The following is a 20,712-nucleotide window of genomic DNA, read 5'->3' as shown; positions in this document are numbered from 1 at the left end:
GTTTCTCCCGTGGATCCTCCACTGAGGACTTGGTGAGATCTGATGTAGCAGCTACCATTCAGTGGGGACTATCCAAGCCTGTGTCTACACTGTTGCTCCCACTGCTCAGGAAAGCTCTGTGAGGCTCTTCTGAGATGGAGAAACAGGCTCAGGGAGCTTCAGCCCCTTGGCCAGGTCACACGTGCACTAACAGGCTTGGGGGTGACCGGGGCTGTTCGCCCTCCAAGTCCTGCTGCTGGCCGCTGCTCTAAGACCTGGACAGGAGAGTGAGAATACCAACTTCCAAAGCATATTTCCTCCTTTCTTCTTTTTTTCGAACACAGTCTGTTTATTTGTTTATTTATTTATTATTTACTGGTTCACGAATGACACCTTTCCTCCTCATTCAGCCCTGGATGTAATTCCAAGATCCCAACCGACCATTTTCTCCCCTGCTCCCCACATCAGCTCCTGCTGCAAGGGTGGGGTGAGACTTGGTTAAGGAAGGAGCCTGGCAGGTGGAAGGAGGAGGTGAGAGGAACAGTGGCTTCCGTGCACATGCGTGAGGCAGAGGCAGAGGTGAGAGAGAAAGTGCCACTCGGCAGGCCCGGTCACACCGCAGTCCCTTCCTCCAGTTCTCCAGCCCGTCAGGACTGGGCACGTGCATGTGCCTGGCAGGTTTGTAAGCCACCGGGGCTGGAACGTGAGCCCTGCCTGGCCCTGTGGGATCTAGTTTCCCCTGCACAGCTCCTAGCTGCTGAGCTAGGGGCTGGCCCCACACACTATGTCTTCTCATGAGTTCGACAGTGAGTAATAAAATGTGTGTCGAACAGGAGGCAAGTTATCTGCAAACAGGAAGACTGCGCCATTACTTCAAACTTCTAACACGGTCTATCCATTTTCATTTTGTACTCTTTACTACTGCATCCCAAGGAATCAGAATAGATGGATGTTCTTTTTTGAGGTTGCGAACGTTTTTCTAGTAAATGAAACCTGTCCGTTTTCAAAATGCCACGTTTCCTCTTTCCATCTATCATCCCTCTCACACAGACATTGAAGGGTTATCTCGCTGTTTCTGAGAATGAAAGTACGATGGTCAATTCTAGAAGTGTCTTCCTTAAAAGATGGCCACCTTCTGTTGAAATTGTCAGCTCTGTGGAAAACCACTTCTTTTTTCCAACTTCAACAGAAACTTTCCCACATAAATCCTGCTGGAAATATGAAATAGGTTCTCGTTCCCTCCGAGAAAAGCTGTGACTTACTCACACCGCATTTTCCTTTTGTGTCAAGTTGAGCAGTGGCATGAAGTGAATGCCCACAAAGCACCTTACAGGCTAAGGGGGGATTACAGGAAGGGCTGAGCTCTGAGACAGGCTTATACGCACTGCAGTGCACTTTCCTCGGGCTCAGCGCCTTTCAGCCTCTCTCTGGAGGAGCTCAGAGGGCAGTCCCTGTCATGAAGTAGGACTAATCAACTTAGTCGAATTCGTATTTAAGACCAGGTTAACCTTAATTAAGACCGTTTCTGAAACAGTCCTCTGCTGTGCTTTTCATCAGTGGTCAGAGTTTCTCCAGTGGCAGGACACAGTCTCTGAATGCTTCTTCCATCAGCCATGTCAAACCCAAGTTTTCAGAGAGGATGTAAGTATGTACTCGCACACACAAATTAGTCCAGAACCTGAGGCTAGCTACTCTTAGCAAATACTGTCATACATATAACATTAAAGGACATTTTAATCAAGGGGAAATGCTTAGGTTTAGTTCTAAATATTATTGGTTCCATTACTTACAGAACATTAGAGAAACGTTTAAATGCCACGTTTCCTCTTTCTGTCTATCATCCCTCTCACACAGACGTTGAAGGGTTATCTCGCTGTTTCTGAGAATGAAAGTACGATGGTCAATTCTAGAAGTGTCTTCCTTAAAAGATGGCCACCTTCTGTTGAAATTGTCAGCTCTGTGGAAAACCACTTCTTTTTTCCAACTTCAACAGAAACTTTCCCACATAAATCCTGCTGGAAATATGAAATAGGTTCTCGTTCCCTCCGAGAAAAGCTGTGACTTACTCACACCGCATTTTCCTTTTGTGTCAAGTTGAGCAGTGGCATGAAGTGAATGCCCACAAAGCACCTTACAGGCTAAGGGGGGATTACAGGAAGGGCTGAGCTCTGAGACAGGCTTATACGCACTGCAGTGCACTTTCCTCGGGCTCAGCGCCTTTCAGCCTCTCTCTGGAGGAGCTCAGAGGGCAGTCCCTGTCATGAAGTAGGACTAATCAACTTAGTCGAATTCGTATTTAAGACCAGGTTAACCTTAATTAAGACCGTTTCTGAAACAGTCCTCTGCTGTGCTTTTCATCAGTGGTCAGAGTTTCTCCAGTGGCAGGACACAGTCTCTGAATGCTTCTTCCATCAGCCATGTCAAACCCAAGTTTTCAGAGAGGATGTAAGTATGTACTCGCACACACAAATTAGTCCAGAACCTGAGGCTAGCTACTCTTAGCAAATACTGTCATACATATAACATTAAAGGACATTTTAATCAAGGGGAAATGCTTAGGTTTAGTTCTAAATATTATTGGTTCCATTACTTACAGAACATTAGAGAAACGTTTTTGGTGTTGCTTGACTGAAGTTACTGAAGGGGAACGAGGCTGTGCCACTCATGCCAAATAAATACTGTCTGGCCGTGGTTTGTATGTTTGTTTTTAAGTGAAAGTAAGAGGAAGTTTAAGATAAAGTCAGTTCAGAGTTATGTAAGTTTATCACGAAGGGTTTTATTATCTTCAAATAGATTAAGTACCTATCAAGCTGTTTACTACGCATTATTATTTGAATGATCTCTCACTGCGGATAACCGAATTTCCAAAGTTGTCAAGGTGTCTGGATCATAAAATGTCAGAGGAGAAAATTTCAGGAAAAAACACTGGGGAGTAATCAATAATAATCCCAAGGAGAGGGGAAATCAGTGCTGATATTTCGTTTACTCATTGTGTAAAACTATCTAACGAAAATACCTGATATTCTCTTCCATTGAGTGTTGCTAGAAGGCCACTTCAGACTATATAATAATTAATATATGGGGGGTTTTGCTTCACAACCTTTTTGAAAAAAGTGAACGGAATTTATATAAACCACAGTGATGCACGAATTACGTTGAATCCAAATAGAAAGGGCATACCTTCTATTCGCATAATGATGACATAGTTTATCCCTGTTGGTTCGGTTTTTGTGACTGTACCTACAGGTTGGTATTTTACAAAAGCAGGATGGCTCCAGAGCAAAAACAGTAAGAGGTGAAGGCAACGCGCTCATAACCATCTGTCGTTGAAACACTTCCCGAGGTCCATGCCATGGTGAGATGCTTTTAGAAAAATGCTAGACATGCGCCTTTATAAAACGGAAGTGTATTCCAGGCCACTGCCAAGCGCTTCGACAGTAACTGCCTTTATTGATAGCACTGTTTCACATTACAGTGATGATGCATTTTCATTTATACTGTGCTAGGACAACAGAGAAAATGCTTGTTATTTAAAGCCGTAATGAAGGGGCTCAGCAATGTAGCGTGGTGATTAAGGTGCTGAATTCCCATATGGCTGACCATGGTTTGAGTCCCAGCCCATGCAGCTTGAAAATCATGCCAGGTGTGTGTGTGTGCGTAAAAGCCCGAGAGGAGAATGGAGAAGGGATTGCAGCGTGGCCATCCTCCCTGGGGGGTGATTTCTCATTTTCCCTCTCTCTGTCTGTCTGTCTCTCTCTCCAGCGAGCACATGTGCTCTGTGGCAAAAAATAAATAAAATAAAAACCAAAATCAAGTTTAGGTGCTTTCTAAAGTACGGTATTAGTGGCATAATTCAAACCAGTAGAAAAAATAGTCTCTAAACTTCTCTTCTCCCCTTGGCAGAGATGGGCAGGGGAGAGAGATATAGAAAGACCCAGACTAGGAGGCTCACTTAGGTGGTGCTCAGAGCAAACTGGGGAGAGGGTGCAAGAGAGACCTCTGTAAAACAAAGTGGTGTTCTAGGATGAGGTCAGGAAGAATAACGAAAAGCCCAGGTCTAAATTGTTCAAGTTGCTCAGTGGAATGACTAACAACCGAGAAATCTAACATTCCATTTTAAGTTGTTTTTGACATCACCACCTCACTGCCCCACCATCAGCCAAGACTTTTACTAAAGTTGACCTCACACGTATATTGCCTTGAGCAAGTGGTTGTATGTTGAGAGGATTGAAGGAAATGATCTGCATTCTGAGTCAGTGTGGAGCAGGGAGAAACTGCTCAGGGAAGTGAACCAGGGGTAGACTAGAAGTCCCGCAAGAACATAAACTCTGCCCCAGAGTGCCCACGGGGTGAAACCCTCAGCAAGGGGCAGGAGCTTTGCAAAGATGTAGAATGGAGGCTGAGTTGACACTAGTCACCCAGATATTTAACAAGCAACGTCATTTGTCTTCTTCATAATTTTTTTTTAAATTATTGCCATAGAATGTGTGTGCTCACCAGAGAAGGAGAGGGAGCGAAAGCACCCGAGTGGCACAGTCGCACTGCCACTCCCTCTCCTCCGTTTCTCCATCCCGTCAGGATTCGAGGCCCATGGGCACACGCACTTGGTGTGTGGCCAGGATTCGTACTGTGGTCAGCCATGTGGGATCCTCTCTCTTACCCAATAGGCTGTGGGGCTGGCCCTAATTTGTCTTGTTACATAATGCACATTTGGGTTGAAGATATCTTAAATGTAGCAATTTCATCCACTTTAAATAAGAGCTTGGACTAATTTTAAACTTCTTTGTAATCCTCTCTGGAAATAGGAATAGCTACAATGAAAAACAGTCAAATGTTTTATGCCAAATTAGTCACTTAAACTTATCTCAAATTTCATTTCAATTAACAAATGTATTTTGAATATCAATACAATTATTTTTATCTTATACAATATAATAGAATTTTAACCTTTTTTCTTACTGAATATAAAAATAGATTTTTTTACATGTCTAACTACTGTCTATGAGAAATTATTTTGATCTCTATCCTCCTAGCTAAATTTTCTGCTAAATTAAATGTTTTTAAGCAGTTTTTGACTTTCTAATTTTTAGGATTTACCATTTATCATTTTATTTCATTTTATTTTATTTATTTTTAAAGATATTTTTGTTCACAAGAAAGACAGAGAGGCAGAAAGTAAGAAATTACCTCCCAAGGGGATGGCCATGTTGCAATCCCTTCTCCTCCATTCTCCTCTCAGGATTTTGGGCATGCATGCACATGCATCTGACGTGAGTTTAAGCCACTGGGTCCGGGACGTGAACCACAGTCGACTACATGGGAGTCGAGCAATGTAACCATTACACCATCTGCTGGTCCCCAAGGAACTACATGATCTCTATTCTCCCCGCTAAATGTTCTGCTAAATTAAATGTGTTTTAGGCAACTCTTGACCTTCTTGTTCTTTTTTTAAAAATTTTATTTATTCATTCATTTATTTTAATTTGACCAGAGAGAGACAGAGAAAGAGAGAGGGAAAGTGAGAGAGCAAGCCACCAGGTCTGAGACTCGAACCATGGCCAGCCATGTGGGAGTATCCAGCTCCTTAACCACCACACCATCTGCTGGTCCCCTTGACCTTCTAATTCTTAGGCTTTCCCCATTTATCATTTTAAAAACTGAAAATAAATGTAAGGAAGTGTGAATTACTCTTTAGGCATTATTATGTTTTTCAGAACCTCATTAATACAGGACATATGGTAGAGTGAATATGTAAAGCTACTGAGGATTAATTCATTCAATAAAATGACCCTTAAGGATATCTCCCCTTCATTTTAATTTAAGAATGTTTATTTATTCCTCTCAGAATTGTGGAAACATTTAGTTCATGGATCTATTTTGAAAAAAAAAAATACAGCTACAGTAGTTATTTAAAAATTAATTCATTATAATGCATATAATCCCAGAATACATGAATTATACCTGCAATAACCATTCTACATGTAACTGGTCACATCCAGGACTTGCCAAACTGAAATGGCACGGGTTTTAATGAATGGTCATAGCATAGCCGGGAAAGCAAACGAAATCTAACCGACACCTGGCTCCTGTGCACTAGGCAAGCTCTCAGTAAATATCTGCTGATCTGGTGAGAGCTGTGGTTCCTGAAGTTCGTGTCTTACTACTACTGCCCTAATCAGGTGAGACAGAATTAGCACCAGCTAAGTCGTCTATGTGCTGCCCGGAGGGGTTTGCTGAGGGTAAGAGCCTGAAGACGGAGATTAAGGCGTCCTCATCCTCCTAAGGTGATGAGCATCCAGGATTAGAGCTCCGGGTCAGAGAGACCCAACCTGGACGCAGACCCACCCTCCACTGCTCTCCCACTTCGGGATTACTGGACACATCCGCGTTTAAAACTCACATCCCAGTCTGCACTCTTACCCAAGAGTGGGCCACCTCCTATAGCAAAGTATCCTTAGTTCGCAATGTGATCACATGCATCTAAAATAGAGGAGAATACCTTGAAAATGTGAAAGTTAATACTTAAAGATTGGGGGGGGTGATCATATGACTCAGTACCCCCCAAAATGATGGCCAATATAGACGAGGTGCTTCTACTGTGTTCTTGGCTGATGAAGGAAAAGATCTGGTCAATCTCAGAGCGTCTTCTTGAATCTGACTGTATTTGCTGTAAAATGGAATTTGGAAGCCTAGCCACAGTGGCACACAGGTAGCAAACCTGCCTGGAAGGCAGGAGGCCACATGGAAGGACTTGGTTCAGTTTCTGTGCCAACCTAAACATACCAGGTGCAGTTGAACGTGCCTATAATCCCAGCTAATCAGGAGGCTGGGCGGGGATAGGTGTTTTGGGCAGGGCCTTGCTATCCCTGTCTCTTGCCTTTTTCCTGAAATAGCGGAGAAGGAGATTATGGCATGACCATGCCCCGTGTTCTGTGTGTGTGTGTGTGTGTGTGTGTGTGTGTGTATTTGTTTAGGGTAGTGAAACGCCTCTGTATGATACTATAATAACGAGGGACACATTATACATTTGTCAAAATTCATAAAGTGTATACCAACAGTGAAGACCGAAGTACACTATGGACTTCAGGTGAAAGTGATGTGTTAATGTAGGTTCATCGATTGTAACAAATGCATCCTCGGTCACAGGATGTCACAGGATGTTGACGGTGGAGCGTCTATGCATGTGTGTGTGTGTGGAAGGGGGGACTGTGGGAAGTCTTTGCACTGTCCACTCAGTTTTGCCGTGAACTTAAAACTGCTCTAAAAAATATAAATCAGAACATATAATTTGGGGCAATAAATGATAACAAACATAACATGAAACATGTTATACTTGTCTTTTAAAGATGTGGTTATGACAGTAATAAATAAATATTTGTTCACAAATGTGAGGAAGAAAAAAACTAAGGAAGCCAAGAAGGGCCCAGAACTATAAAATTCAAATATCACCGATTCATGACTCATTGTCCTCCCAAAGGACTTCAAGGATATAGGAACATTGCTGTTGCCACTGGGTGGATTGGTTAAAAAACAACAAATAACCAAATGTGTAGTGGATGCGCCTGGAGGACATTACACCCGGTGAAGTAGGCCACACGCAACAGAACAAGTCCCGCATGATTCACTCCTGTGAGGTACCTAACAGAGTCAGACTCACAGAGGCAGAGAATATAATAGTGTTTCCAGGGCTGGGGTTTGGGAAAATGGGAAGCTGCCATTCAATGGGTGTTAAGCTCGGTGAGTAAGTTCTAGAGGTCGGTGGCACAGAAGAGTGCCTACTGCACTCCATGGTGTAACTTTGGAGGTTCTCTCTCATGGACAAGTAAGTTTGTAGGGCTAGAGACCATCAAGTCTGACACAAACCAAAACTGGTCAGTTTTTGCAAATGAAACACCAAGCCATAGCCCCCATTTTCGTGTTGAGCAACGGTCGAGGGAGACGGCTGCCTTGCACCAGATCTCATGCAGGCCACCTGAGATTTCTAGTCTCGGGGCAGTGTCCTCACCACAGTCGTGGGTCCACATCTGACCCAGCTTGTGCACTTCCTTGGCCTTCTTACCAAAGCTTGCAGGCACAGATAACTGCATCCTGATGCTGACTACACTGTGGTCACTAAAGTCTCCGAAGCTACTGTCAGAGAGGAAATTATACTGACAGCAACACAGTGAAAAAAATAGACATAGAGAACTTTTAACATCGACAAATGGCCAAAGTCAATGTTCCCTGACGACTGGACTTGAATTTCCAGTTTGATCACTAAGTTTAAGTCTGAAAAAGAAGCTAAATAACATTATAGTTTTAGTTTTTGAACCATATGGATAAATTACAATTTTAAAAATTAAGTCAAGGACCAGCTGTGGTGTGGCAGTTAAAGTGGCTGGATTACACATGGCTGACTATGTAACTGGAGTCCCAGACCCAGAGACTTGAGGAACACGCCAGGTTCCTCAGCATGTGCATGTGTGCCCAAAACCCTGAAAGGAGGGAGAAACGGAGTAGGAGGGATTGTGGCATGACCATGTGCTACTTCACTTTCCCTTTCTTCCTCTGTCTCTCTCGGGTGAGCATACGTGCACACCGGCAATTTAAAATAAATAAATAAATGAAATATACGCATAAGAAAGGGGCAAAAAAGGAAAGATGGCTATGATACTTTGCAAAGCAGAACAACAGTGTTTTGGGTTTTTTTGTTTGTTTGTTTGTTTTGTTTTTTAGGTGACAACTGAGGATGAAGTTTAAGCTGAAATGACCTGTTTGACTACCTCTTATCTAATATTTTAAATTGTTCAGGCCAGCCCACTGACGTGGTGGCTAAAGGACATCAGATCCCACATATGTCTTAAGAAACATGCCAGGAATACACGCATGCCCCAAATCCCAACAGGTTGGAGAAATAGAGGAAAGAAACAGAGCATAAGTGTTCTCTGGAAATTTTAAAAAAGAATTGTTCAAAGGATATTAATAATTAACAAGAAATGGAAAGCAAAAATATCGCCTCATTGACCATCGTCCCTTTTCCGACTAGCAGCTACTGAAGATAAAGCACGGGAATGCTTCTATTTAAGCAAGCTTGGCTATAACTTGGTCAATTTGTTCTGATTAAACACAGTCTCATGTAGTCAGCCTGTTTCTGGTTCAAATTAGTGTCATTTTAGCCATTAGAAAGGTTCTTTCCTCATTTTCTGCTTTCATCTTATCACATAAATAGGAATAATTTTCAAAGATTAAACATACGGGAGAATTTATGCCTCTGTACCTCTGGAAATATAAGATCAAAATAAGTTTCAAGAAAGGAAGTTGGTGTTTCTGGAATCTTGCAAGACTGGTTTAATTTTATTCTTCTTGCAGTGTGGTATATTACCTTGTGGACTCTGTGACTCTCCAAGGGCACATTTATAAAACACTGAGTTCTACAGTTGAACCGAATGCTTCCGATGGGAGAGCTTTTGTGTAACTGAAAGTTGGTGTAGCTAGTCTTCCCAAGTGATGGGAAAACACAGAGGATTTTCATTGTGTTCAAGAAGAATTTGAATAGTTCACAGAAATCAGCATCCTTTGTTAATGCTTCTATCTGGTTCTCTGCAGAACTCCATCAGTGGCAAGAGATACTGATGACAAACGCAGCGATGGCCGTGAACCCTTTATTGACAGCATCGGGGCAGCAGAGGATCCCACTGGTTCCCTCACCATTTGGACCTCCACCTATGGACAGGTAATTACTAAGTTTGGGGATGGTGTTCGCCCCTACATTGTTTTATCATCTAACGTAATGTCAGTGAACTGTAGTGCAATAATTCACATCAAGATACTACGCCGTCCTGACTTCTAGATATCTGCCATGGCTTCCCCTCTAGGCCTCCTTGACCTACTCATTCTGCCAATGATCAATGAGCACGTACTACGTGACAGACTTTGTGTAGGTGCAAACATTGGTGTTAGTCCTTCCCAGCTGCCATAATAGACTTAGACAGACTGGGTGGCTTAAACAAGAATGACTGATTTTCTCACAGTTCTGGAGGCTAGAAATCCAAGATCAAAATGTTTGCAAGTTGGTGTTTTCCTGAGGCCTCTCTTCCTGACTTGGAGAAGGCCATCTTCTTGCTGTGTCCTCAATGTGGTCTTTCCTCTGGGTGCTTTTGCTGATGTCGCTTCCTCTTCTTTAAAAGGCACTTACATCTATCAGATTAGAGGCCCTTGCTTATGCTCTCATCTCACCTTAATTCACTCCATAAACACCTTTCTTCACATGCAGTCACAGTGAGGGTTAAGGCTTCAATGTGAATTTGGGGGGGGGGGGAGACAAGTCTGTGACAATCAGATACCCTGGATTTCCTATGGCAGAACAACTCTCTCTTTTTAATACAAGCAGAATTATAACTATCTTGATTGCACACCCTGGCGGTATCCTATCATCTCTTCTTAGGAATATTTTGACATTCCAAGAAGAAACAAGGCCCATTATTTATTCTCGTTTATGGAGTATGAGTGGTAAAGTTGGGCTTTTAGGAACTACTGATGTTTGGCAAAATAAATTAATTGTGCACCCAGGTAACCAGACACTGATCCCACATGGTCAACCCAACCATTAGATTAAAACAAAAAGAGTCTTGTTCCCTAAGCAATGGGAATTCTGTACAACTCCATCTTTATCTTACCTACTTTATATCTTTCCCCCCTAGAGACATACTGCCTTCTACTATGGTTCCAACTGACCCAAGACCGTTTTGTGTACCTTCCCAATTTGGATCCTCTGTTCTACCAAATGCAAATGTGCCGAATATGCTGGCCAACCACGTCTACCCAGGTATGAGCTCTAGATATGGCTCCCTTCCTAGGGCAAGTGTGAACTGAAGAGCTGCATTAAACTTGCCATCACCTTACTGCTGGGTTTTGAATTTTGCTGTGTGGTAGTTACGCTTGAGGTTCTTTTTTGTTTGTTTGTTTTTTAATTGCCAGAGGACACAAGCACTACCAGAGAGAGATGGAGAGAGGGGAAAAGTGCCACCCTGGTTGGGTGGGGTCACGCCGCAATCCCTTCTCCATTTCCCCATCCTGTCAGGATTTTGGACACACATACACACCTCTACCCAAAAATAAATAAAATAAAAATTAGCCTAACTTTACAATTCCACAGTGTATACATATATCAAAACATTGTGTTGTACCCCACGAACAGATTTTTAAAAAGAGAAAAAAGGAAAGTGATCAAGAGAGTCATAGTTCATTTCACTTTTTTTTCCCTTTTGAAGCAGGAAAATGTCACCATTCATGAGACAAAAAAAAATTAAAGAAAAGAATTGAAAATTATTACCAGAGGGCTGGCAGGTGGAGTGGTGGTTCAGGCACTGGACTCCCACATGGCCAACCACAGTTCAAGTCTCAGACCTGGCGGCTTTTTCAATTTTTCTCTCTCTCTCTCTCTCGCTGTCTCTTTTTTGGTCAAATTAAAAAATAAAGACTAATAACAACAAATGAAATTAAATAAATGAATAACTCTTTAAAAATAAGTATAGACAATGTGACTAAGATGCTGAACAGCAATGATCTAGCACCATTTCCAATGCTGTGCTTAAATGATGGCTTTTGTGTAGATACTGTTTTAAATGATATTTTATGTTATTGTTTTCAAATACTCACTTTTAATTTGCTTGTGCAATGGGATGGTGGTTTTCCTTTTTAAGGTTGGGGCATTTTACCTCCTGAGTCCATAAAGGCAGTGGCCAGAAGAAATGAAATGATTCAAAGACATCATACTGCCAGGTAGCCTAATAGGGCTTTGTTTACTAGTCATTCATTTGTTTGCTTTATATATATATAGTTTATCTTTTATGTATGTTGATATATTTATAATATATCTATATATCATATGTAAATATATTTATAATCATAATATGTGTGTGTGTATATATACATATGTGTGTGTATGTATATATATATATGTGTATATATATATATATATATGTGTGTGTATATATATATATAAAATGAATCAATACACACACACTGAGAATATACAACAAACATTTCAGGAAGGCATTAAAAGAAACATATACAAACATGTACGCAGGTTGGTTAAGGACAAAAGCGAGATTATAAATCATATAGTGAAGCTAATAGTGGTATTCGTCTATAGATTGTAATTGTCTATCCCATAATTAAAATGCCTAGTTGTGATTTCTCTGAAATTCATATTGGCTTTTTTTTTTTTGAAGAGGTTTTTGCTATAGGATGCATGCTCTTGCCAGAAAGACAGAGAGACAGAAAGTGAGAAATCATCCCCCAGGGGGGTTGGCCACGCCACAATCCCTTCTTCTCCATTCTCCTCTCGGGATCTTGGGCACACATGCACATGCACCCAGCATGCGCCCAGCATGAGTTTAAGTCACTGGGTCCGGGACTGAAATCGTGGTCGACTACGTGGGAGTCCAGTGACATAGCCATTATGCCAACTGCTGGTCCCCATATTGGCATTTCTGTCTTACATGGCTTCAATTCTGCCCCAGACTAGGGGCCAGCTTTGCTAACTCCATTTTAGATTACACCATCAGAGCCGGGACAGCCCGTCAGCCCAACAGTGGCCTTCCGTTGTAGCAATCAGAAGAAAAGAAAAAAAGCACAGCAATAATACTAGGAAGGGTCCAAGAATGAGAGAAGGCATAGTCTATTTCTCATCACTGAACCCTAAGAGTACCATGTGACAACCAATAAGCCAAAACACCAACAAGTCTTTCTTTTCCCAGTTCCTACCCATCTTCCCTCGTCCTCAGTCACCTGCATCAATGCATAGCTGTTGAGATTTGCATTGACTGATATTCTTGAGTCCCACTAAACTTGAACTGGAGGGCTCAGAAACTTCTTCTAATGCTCTGGTTTCTCTGGGATTCATCTCAGGCAAGGAACTACCCTGTGTTGTATTACTCCCACCCCTGCTATATTTCTCCTCTTAGAGGTTACACTCTAAAGACTGACCTTGGACCTCCGCTGTGAGATTTACCTGCAGTTCTTATTCCAAACTCTTATTCCCAATGACTTTCTGTTTTATGTGTGTGTGTGTGTGTGTTTCCACTGAACAAACTTAGATAAACATCATGAAGACACAGAAAAATCTTAGGGAAAGTAAGGGGTCATAAAAAGTTATATTCTGATGGTTTTCTCGGATCATATAAACCATATTCTTATGTTTTTAGGACAGAAATGGAAATGTATGCTATTTACCAGCAAAGAAGAATGGAAAAAGTTCATCCCAAGGGACTGGCCAGTTCAGGGGTACCATTCCCCTATGGCTCTGGTATCCCAGCTGGCCCAGCCACCTACCACGGCAGGACCATGCTCCCTGCCAGTGACCTGCACTTTCACAGAAGCACTCTCAAAAACCTTCAGGGAAATCCCATGCTAATGGCAACTGGACCACACTTCATAGAGAATTGGGGTCAGAAATGTCGCCGACTCCGGAGAGGTACAGGGAATCCGAAAGTATTAGACATTGATATTGAGAGTTCCAAAAGTCAAGTAGAAGAAAAAGTACTAGGCCAGACTCACACTATTCCCTACGAAGAGGATGAGTATGCAAAAGACGCAGAAATTGAATCTCAGGACAATCAGAAGGCAAGTGAAGCCAATGAAAAGCCCACTACAATGCTTGACAACACCTATGAAGAGCTTGAGCCCACCCACAGAAAACCCTGGGCGTCTCACGGCACTTCCCTGGAAGTCAAGGCCTGGGATAGTGAGAAAGAGAAGCCTTCAGAGCAGGTTTTTGCAGCCTGTAGTGAAAAGAATGGGATTTGCCCTCCAGCTCCTCAACCGACTCTGCCAGGTGGGTGTTCAGGACCAAGGGCAGATCCTCACTAACCCATCTTCAAGTCCTTAAATTATTATTCAGTCAACTGTAACCATCATGCCTCTTTTTACCCTTTAGTTTCTTAGTCCTGTTTACAATGACCTCTTCTTGAAGTCACTTTATTTCATGAGTTCTAATAAGCTATGTCAATGAAACTAAACTCTCTCTATATATATGTATATATATTGCTGAATAGGGAATTTTCAGCAAAGGCAAGGAAGGTGAGTATGGGGGAAAAACCTACCTAATAAAAAAGAATTTAATTTATTTTTAATTTCTTCAATTCAAAACAGAGGGGCATCTTGCTTGAAAGTATACATTCTGTCTCTCTTGTATATAAGTATAGGGGGAAATAGGAAATCAAACAGAAGCGTTACTTTTTAGTGTCCATTATTGTTGTGATAATCTTTTAAGAGAGATTTTTGCTGTAAGGCGTGAGCACTTGTCATAGAGACAGAAAGGAACTGAGAGACAGAAAGTGAGAAATCATCCCCCAGAAGGGATGGTCACACTGCAACCCCTTCCCTCCATTCTCCTCTGGGGATCTTGGGCATGCACGCACATGCACCTGGTGGCATGAGTTTTAAGCCACCAGGTCCAGGACTCGAACCACAGTCAAATACATGGCTATCCAGCAATGTAACCATTACGCCATCTGCTGGTCCCTGTTGTCATATCTTTTAATCTAAAAGTATTAGCATATTACTCCTTGAAAACACACACACAGAATAGTTTTCTAGAATTTTAGATAAAAACATCTCATCACTTCTCAGTCTTTTGGCTAAGATCAAGAGTAGAAAAGAAATATTTTAAAGCACAAGGATTTGGGGCGATGTATAATCTAGCCACCACATCAATGCCATTTTGATGATGATGTAGCTAAAGTCTTACCTCACCTTCAGAGCATGATCATCACAGGGCATGACAATTTTAATCTGGAGAACGAAATCCCCAGGACACTTCTGTTGGAATCAGAGAAGCTAGAGCAAATCTAGAACTTTCTTTACTTCTAAGTCAGTAAGGAAACAAAGAATTCTTCATTCCCTGTCATGAAGGATCCTTTTAGAGTAAGAAAAGAATAAAGACAGCTAAGGTTTTAGAAACCACCTCCCAGTGATGCTAGCCTCTGTTAGGGAGTTTGCCATTGATCTAGAAAGAGGCCGCTCTGGTGGTAGAACATGAAGAAACGGATGTACCTGTGCATTGCGTGTGCTGTAAGCGTCTCCTTTTCCCTGGAAATTTTAAACCATGAAATGATTTCCTTCCCTTTTCACAGGAGCACAGGCCCTGGCTCCCACTGGGGAAAGCTTCTCTTTGGATGAAGATATGCAGAAGTGGACCGTGGACGACGTGCACAGCTTCATCAGCAGTCTGCCTGGCTGCTCAGACTATGCTCAGGTAACAATGTTGAAGTATTTTCGCAAAAGCAAAACAGTGTGAGATGCGTTTTCTGTATAATGACTTTTGTCAAAATTACATTTTTGCCTTCAAAAAGGATTCCAACTAATTTCCCCTTTTTATGTCATTGCCCGCCCTGGGACAAGTGTCTCGGATTGGTGGAGCTTGGGCCGCACCCAGCAGTGGGGGCAGCTGGGAGAGTCCATGTCTGGCTTTGGTTTCTGTTCCATTAAGACTCCTGAGAAGTGGGATGCCCCAAGTTAGAGAAGGTTCAGAGCTAAACATTCAAAATGAATAACAATGACTACTACACTCCCCCCCCATCCACTCAGTAGATGTTCGTGGGACACCTTCTGTAGCCGAAGTTATAGTTACTCATCATAAATAAAGGAAATATATATAATACTTGGTTCTTTTCTTTTCTTTTCTTTTCTTTTTAAGAGAGAGATTTTTGCTATAGGGTGCATGCTTCCACTGGGGAGACAAATAGGCAGAAAGCAAGAAATCACACCCAAGTGGGGGATGGCCACACAGCAGTCCCTTCTCCTCCAATCTCTCAAGATTCTGGGCATGCACACACATGCACAGGCATGAGTTTCAAGCCTCCAGGTCCAGACTCAAACCACGGCCGGCCACGTGGGAGCCCAGTAACATAACCATTATGCCATCTGCTGGTCCCAATACTTCATCGTAGAAAGGACAAGAGGCAATAGATCTGAAAAGTTGGACATTAACTATTTTTCAATTCCATATTTATATTAGGGAATGGTATATAAAAATGTACATATATACAATTTAATCTGGTAAGTAAATATTGCTTTAAAAATTATAATGAACAGTTGAGACTGTCGGGAAGAAAACCAGCCTCATTCACATGGGGAAGTTGGTGATAAAAATGGTAGGTTGGTGAGTTTTTGAGGTCTGTATCTGATGCCACGTTTTTATGAATATCGTTTTCTTTTTTGAGTAATTGAGCCACACAATTCTAAACAGGAGTGCCTACTGTATCTGGCACAGTTTTGTTTGGTTTACATGTTAAAGTAGAAGAAAGCAAGAACAAGACATGGTTTCATTGCATCATAAATAACTGATGTTAGAGCTGACTTTTTCCCCAGATCTCAGTTTTGTGAAATGTTTTTCTACACTCTAATGTTAATTCTTTTCCTTTTGTAGTTTTCATTTATTAACTTGGAGGTGGATTCTGTTTATGGAAGTTAAGGAAAAGTTATAAAGAGTAATAACTAAGAGTATGGCTTCTGAAGTCAGAAAGTACGAATTTAAATCCTGGCTTTTCCATTTTCGAAATTGTGGCCTGGGACAAGTGTCCTTTCTTCTCTGTGTCCCAGATTTTTTTATCTGTAAAATGAGGATAATAGCAGCAATACATTTTCAAGGCATTGATGTGGACTCAGTAAGTGCTAATTTCATTATTACGTCATATCCTAGAGAAAGCAGAGCCTCAAGGTACTTAGGAGGCAAGTTGTATTCTTCAGGTCACCCGCTTGAGCCTTCTTGCATAACCTGATATAATAATTTTGTCCTGTTATTTCCTGATCTCCTGGGTATATCCTTGTTGTTTTATTACTGGTCATTTGTCACTTTTTCACTTTATTCTACGTATCACGTCACACATCACCCACTGGTACAATGAAGCTACTGAAGTCTGGTGACAGCCAGCAGCAAGCAGGCCCTGAACCATGAGCACGAGGTTGCTGACTTTGGGTGGACTGAATTTGTTGTGCTCGGGTAATTCTTAATTAGACAGTGATCCATTGTCATGGAAGTGCAGTTTACAGGAGCTGCTCTTGCAATAAGTAACGTCACATGCACCTCAAACTGGATAATCTCAAATGTCCCCTGGGGCTCCTAGAAGTCATGTAAACATGAGTATCCCAAACTTTGATTCATTCTTGTCACTGACAGGATGTCACTGTCCCCTTTCCCTCCACAGAAGTAGTACTAATTCATTCTAGGCATTTGTCAAGTGTGTTTGGGATCAAGTCCTGCTTTTGTTTGTTTGTTTGTTAGAGATTTTTTGCTACAGGCAATGTGCGCTTGCTGGAAAGACAGAGAGAGATAGGGAGACAGAAAACAAGAAATCACTCCCAAGGGGGATGGCCATGCCTCAATCCATTCTCCCCCATTCTCCTCTCGGGATTTTGGGTATGCACGCACATTCATCCAGTGTGAGTTTCAAGCCCCTGGGTCTGAGGTTCAAAATAGTCGGCCATGTGGGAGTCCAGCACCTTGACCACTGTGCCACCTGCTACCCCCCACCCCTTGCACTTGCCAGAGGATGAATATACTCATTAGAGTGACACAGAGTGAGAAAGCACTCCCTAATGGGGTGTGGACATGCTACAATCCTTCTCCATTTCTCTGTTCCATCAGGATTTAGGGCACACGCATACATGCCCAGTATGGTTTTCAAGGTGCTGAGGCCTGGATTTGAACTGCTTGGTTATGTGGGATTCAACTTCTTAACTATTAGGCCACAGGGCCACCCAAGTCCTGCTTTTGTTTCCTCATGAAAACATATTTCTGCCAACCCTTTCCTAATAGTTAAGGGAATCAGAGCCATCATGGCTGGCCAAGGTTCAAATCCTAGCCCCAGTGGCTTGAAAAACTGCACCAAGAGTGTGTACATACGTGCCCAAAATTCTGACCGGATGGAAAACTAGGAGGAGGCTGGATCGCTGCGTGACCCATTGTGTGTGTGTGTGTGTGTGTGAGTTTGGGTATGTGCTTTCTCCCTCCCCCTCTCTCTGCATGACCATGCCCCATTGTGTGTGTGTGTGTGTGTGTGAGTTTGGGTATGTGCTTTCTCCCTCCCCCTCTCTCTGCATGACCATGCCCCATTGTGTGTGTGTGTGTGTGTGTGAGTTTGGGTATGTGCTTTCTCCCTCCCCCTCTCTCTGCATGACCATGCCCCATTGTGTGTGTGTGTGTGTGTGTGAGTTTGGGTATGTGCTTTCTCCCTCCCCCTCTCTCTGCATGACCATGCCCCATTGTGTGTGTGTGTGTGTGTGTGAGTTTGGGTATGTGCTTTCTCCCTCCCCCTCTCTCTGCATGACCATGCCCCATTGTGTGTGTGTGTGTGTGTGTGAGTTTGGGTATGTGCTTTCTCCCTCCCCCTCTCTCTGCATGACCATGCCCCATTGTGTGTGTGTGTGTGTGTGTGAGTTTGGGTATGTGCTTTCTCCCTCCCCCTCTCTCTGCATGACCATGCCCCATTGTGTGTGTGTGTGTGTGTGTGAGTTTGGGTATGTGCTTTCTCCCTCCCCCTCTCTCTGCATGACCATGCCCCATTGTGTGTGTGTGTGTGTGTGTGAGTTTGGGTATGTGCTTTCTCCCTCCCCCTCTCTCTGCATGACCATGCCCCATTGTGTGTGTGTGTGTGTGTGTGAGTTTGGGTATGTGCTTTCTCCCTCCCCCTCTCTCTGCATGACCATGCCCCATTGTGTGTGTGTGTGTGTGTGTGAGTTTGGGTATGTGCTTTCTCCCTCCCCCTCTCTCTGCATGACCATGCCCCATTGTGTGTGTGTGTGTGTGTGTGAGTTTGGGTATGTGCTTTCTCCCTCCCCCTCTCTCTGCATGACCATGCCCCATTGTGTGTGTGTGTGTGTGTGTGAGTTTGGGTATGTGCTTTCTCCCTCCCCCTCTCTCTGCATGACCATGCCCCATTGTGTGTGTGTGTGTGTGTGTGAGTTTGGGTATGTGCTTTCTCCCTCCCCCTCTCTCTGCATGACCATGCCCCATTGTGTGTGTGTGTGTGTGTGTGAGTTTGGGTATGTGCTTTCTCCCTCCCCCTCTCTCTGCATGACCATGCCCCATTGTGTGTGTGTGTGTGTGTGTGAGTTTGGGTATGTGCTTTCTCCCTCCCCCTCTCTCTGCATGACCATGCCCCATTGTGTGTGTGTGTGTGTGTGTGAGTTTGGGTATGTGCTTTCTCCCTCCCCCTCTCTCTGCATGACCATGCCCCATTGTGTGTGTGTGTGTGTGTGTGAGTTTGGGTATGTGCTTTCTCCCTCCCCCTCTCTCTGCATGACCATGCCCCATTGTGTGTGTGTGTGTGTGTGTGAGTTTGGGTATGTGCTTTCTCCCTCCCCCTCTCTCTGCATGACCATGCCCCATTGTGTGTGTGTGTGTGTGTGTGAGTTTGGGTATGTGCTTTCTCCCTCCCCCTCTCTCTGCATGACCATGCCCCATTGTGTGTGTGTGTGTGTGTGTGAGTTTGGGTATGTGCTTTCTCCCTCCCCCTCTCTCTGCATGACCATGCCCCATTGTGTGTGTGTGTGTGTGTGTGAGTTTGGGTATGTGCTTTCTCCCTCCCCCTCTCTCTGCATGACCATGCCCCATTGTGTGTGTGTGTGTGTGTGTGAGTTTGGGTATGTGCTTTCTCCCTCCCCCTCTCTCTGCATGACCATGCCCCATTGTGTGTGTGTGTGTGTGTGTGAGTTTGGGTATGTGCTTTCTCCCTCCCCCTCTCTCTGCATGACCATGCCCCATTGTGTGTGTGTGTGTGTGTGTGAGTTTGGGTATGTGCTTTCTCCCTCCCCCTCTCTCTGCATGACCATGCCCCATTGTGTGTGTGTGTGTGTGTGTGAGTTTGGGTATGTGCTTTCTCCCTCCCCCTCTCTCTGCATGACCATGCCCCATTGTGTGTGTGTGTGTGTGTGTGAGTTTGGGTATGTGCTTTCTCCCTCCCCCTCTCTCTGCATGACCATGCCCCATTGTGTGTGTGTGTGTGTGTGTGAGTTTGGGTATGTGCTTTCTCCCTCCCCCTCTATGTCTGCCTACCTCTCTTTGGTGAGTGAATGCTTTCTGGCATAAAGGAAAACAAAACCAAAAACCCCTACTTTCTTCAAGGGACTGCAGGTGACATCCGTTGCAAGATACCCCTGCTCTGTGCTGCTCCTGCCATGCTCTGGAACACCACCCTAAACAGAATGGGGGAGCCCCCCAGGGGCAGCTAGGTGCACAGCTTACACAGAGTCCTCACCAAAAATGTCCCATCAGCTTTTACTCACCGCCTCTCTCCTGAAGTGGGTCAGACCAAGCCGCCGACTCTACCTGGAGTTTTACCCACTGTCCTCCCCTGTCCTCTTCTTCCTCAGCAACCTCCTACAGATACAAACTGAAATTCAGAAAAAAATAACCACAACACCCAAGGACCCTATGCAAATGAACTATTTTTATTTTTTAAGACAGATGACTTTTAAAAAATTATTTATTTATTTATTTTTGTTTGTTATTATGTTTTAATTTGGTCAGAGAAAGAAAGAGGGAGAGAGAGAGAGAAAGTGAGAAAGCAAGCTTTCAGGTCCGGGACTCAAACCGTGGTTGACCACGTGGGAGTCCAGCACCTTAGCCAACAGGCCACCTGCCAGCCCCATGCAAATGAACACTTTTTAAAAATAATTATTTGGGAACCAGCAGTTAGCGTAATGGCTATGTCGCTAGACTCCCATGTATTCGACCCCGGTTCGGGGCCC

At 43.4% G+C, this 20,712-nt stretch overlaps 2 protein-coding genes across 4 annotated transcripts in view; one reads left to right on the top strand and one right to left on the bottom strand.

Moving 5' to 3' along the window:
• The window catches only part of LRRC31 (leucine rich repeat containing 31), a 72,059-nt gene that overhangs the window by 49,678 nt on the left and 1,669 nt on the right, over positions 1 to 20,712 (bottom strand). For all 3 annotated transcript variants that reach the window (XM_006150257.3, XM_006150261.3, XM_006150259.3), the window contains exon 3: positions 20,248 to 20,341. The gene's annotated coding sequence lies outside the window, so the exon portion shown is untranslated. The remainder of the gene's footprint in view (positions 1 to 20,247; positions 20,342 to 20,712) is intronic.
• Positions 9,352 to 20,712, top strand: part of SAMD7 (sterile alpha motif domain containing 7) — a 20,905-nt gene continuing 9,544 nt past the window's right edge. Inside the window, exons 1-5 of the mRNA XM_006150262.3 lie at positions 9,352 to 9,691; positions 10,659 to 10,783; positions 11,661 to 11,739; positions 13,167 to 13,795; positions 15,096 to 15,217. Coding sequence (XP_006150324.1) covers positions 9,591 to 9,691; positions 10,659 to 10,783; positions 11,661 to 11,739; positions 13,167 to 13,795; positions 15,096 to 15,217 — 1,056 coding nt within the window. The 5' untranslated portion in view covers positions 9,352 to 9,590. The remainder of the gene's footprint in view (positions 9,692 to 10,658; positions 10,784 to 11,660; positions 11,740 to 13,166; positions 13,796 to 15,095; positions 15,218 to 20,712) is intronic.

Source organism: Tupaia chinensis, unplaced genomic scaffold, assembly GCF_000334495.1.
Source record: "Tupaia chinensis unplaced genomic scaffold, TupChi_1.0 Scaffold000281_1, whole genome shotgun sequence".
Classification (NCBI taxonomy): Eukaryota; Metazoa; Chordata; class Mammalia; order Scandentia; family Tupaiidae; genus Tupaia; species Tupaia belangeri.
This window is presented reverse-complemented; position numbering and strand designations above follow the sequence as displayed.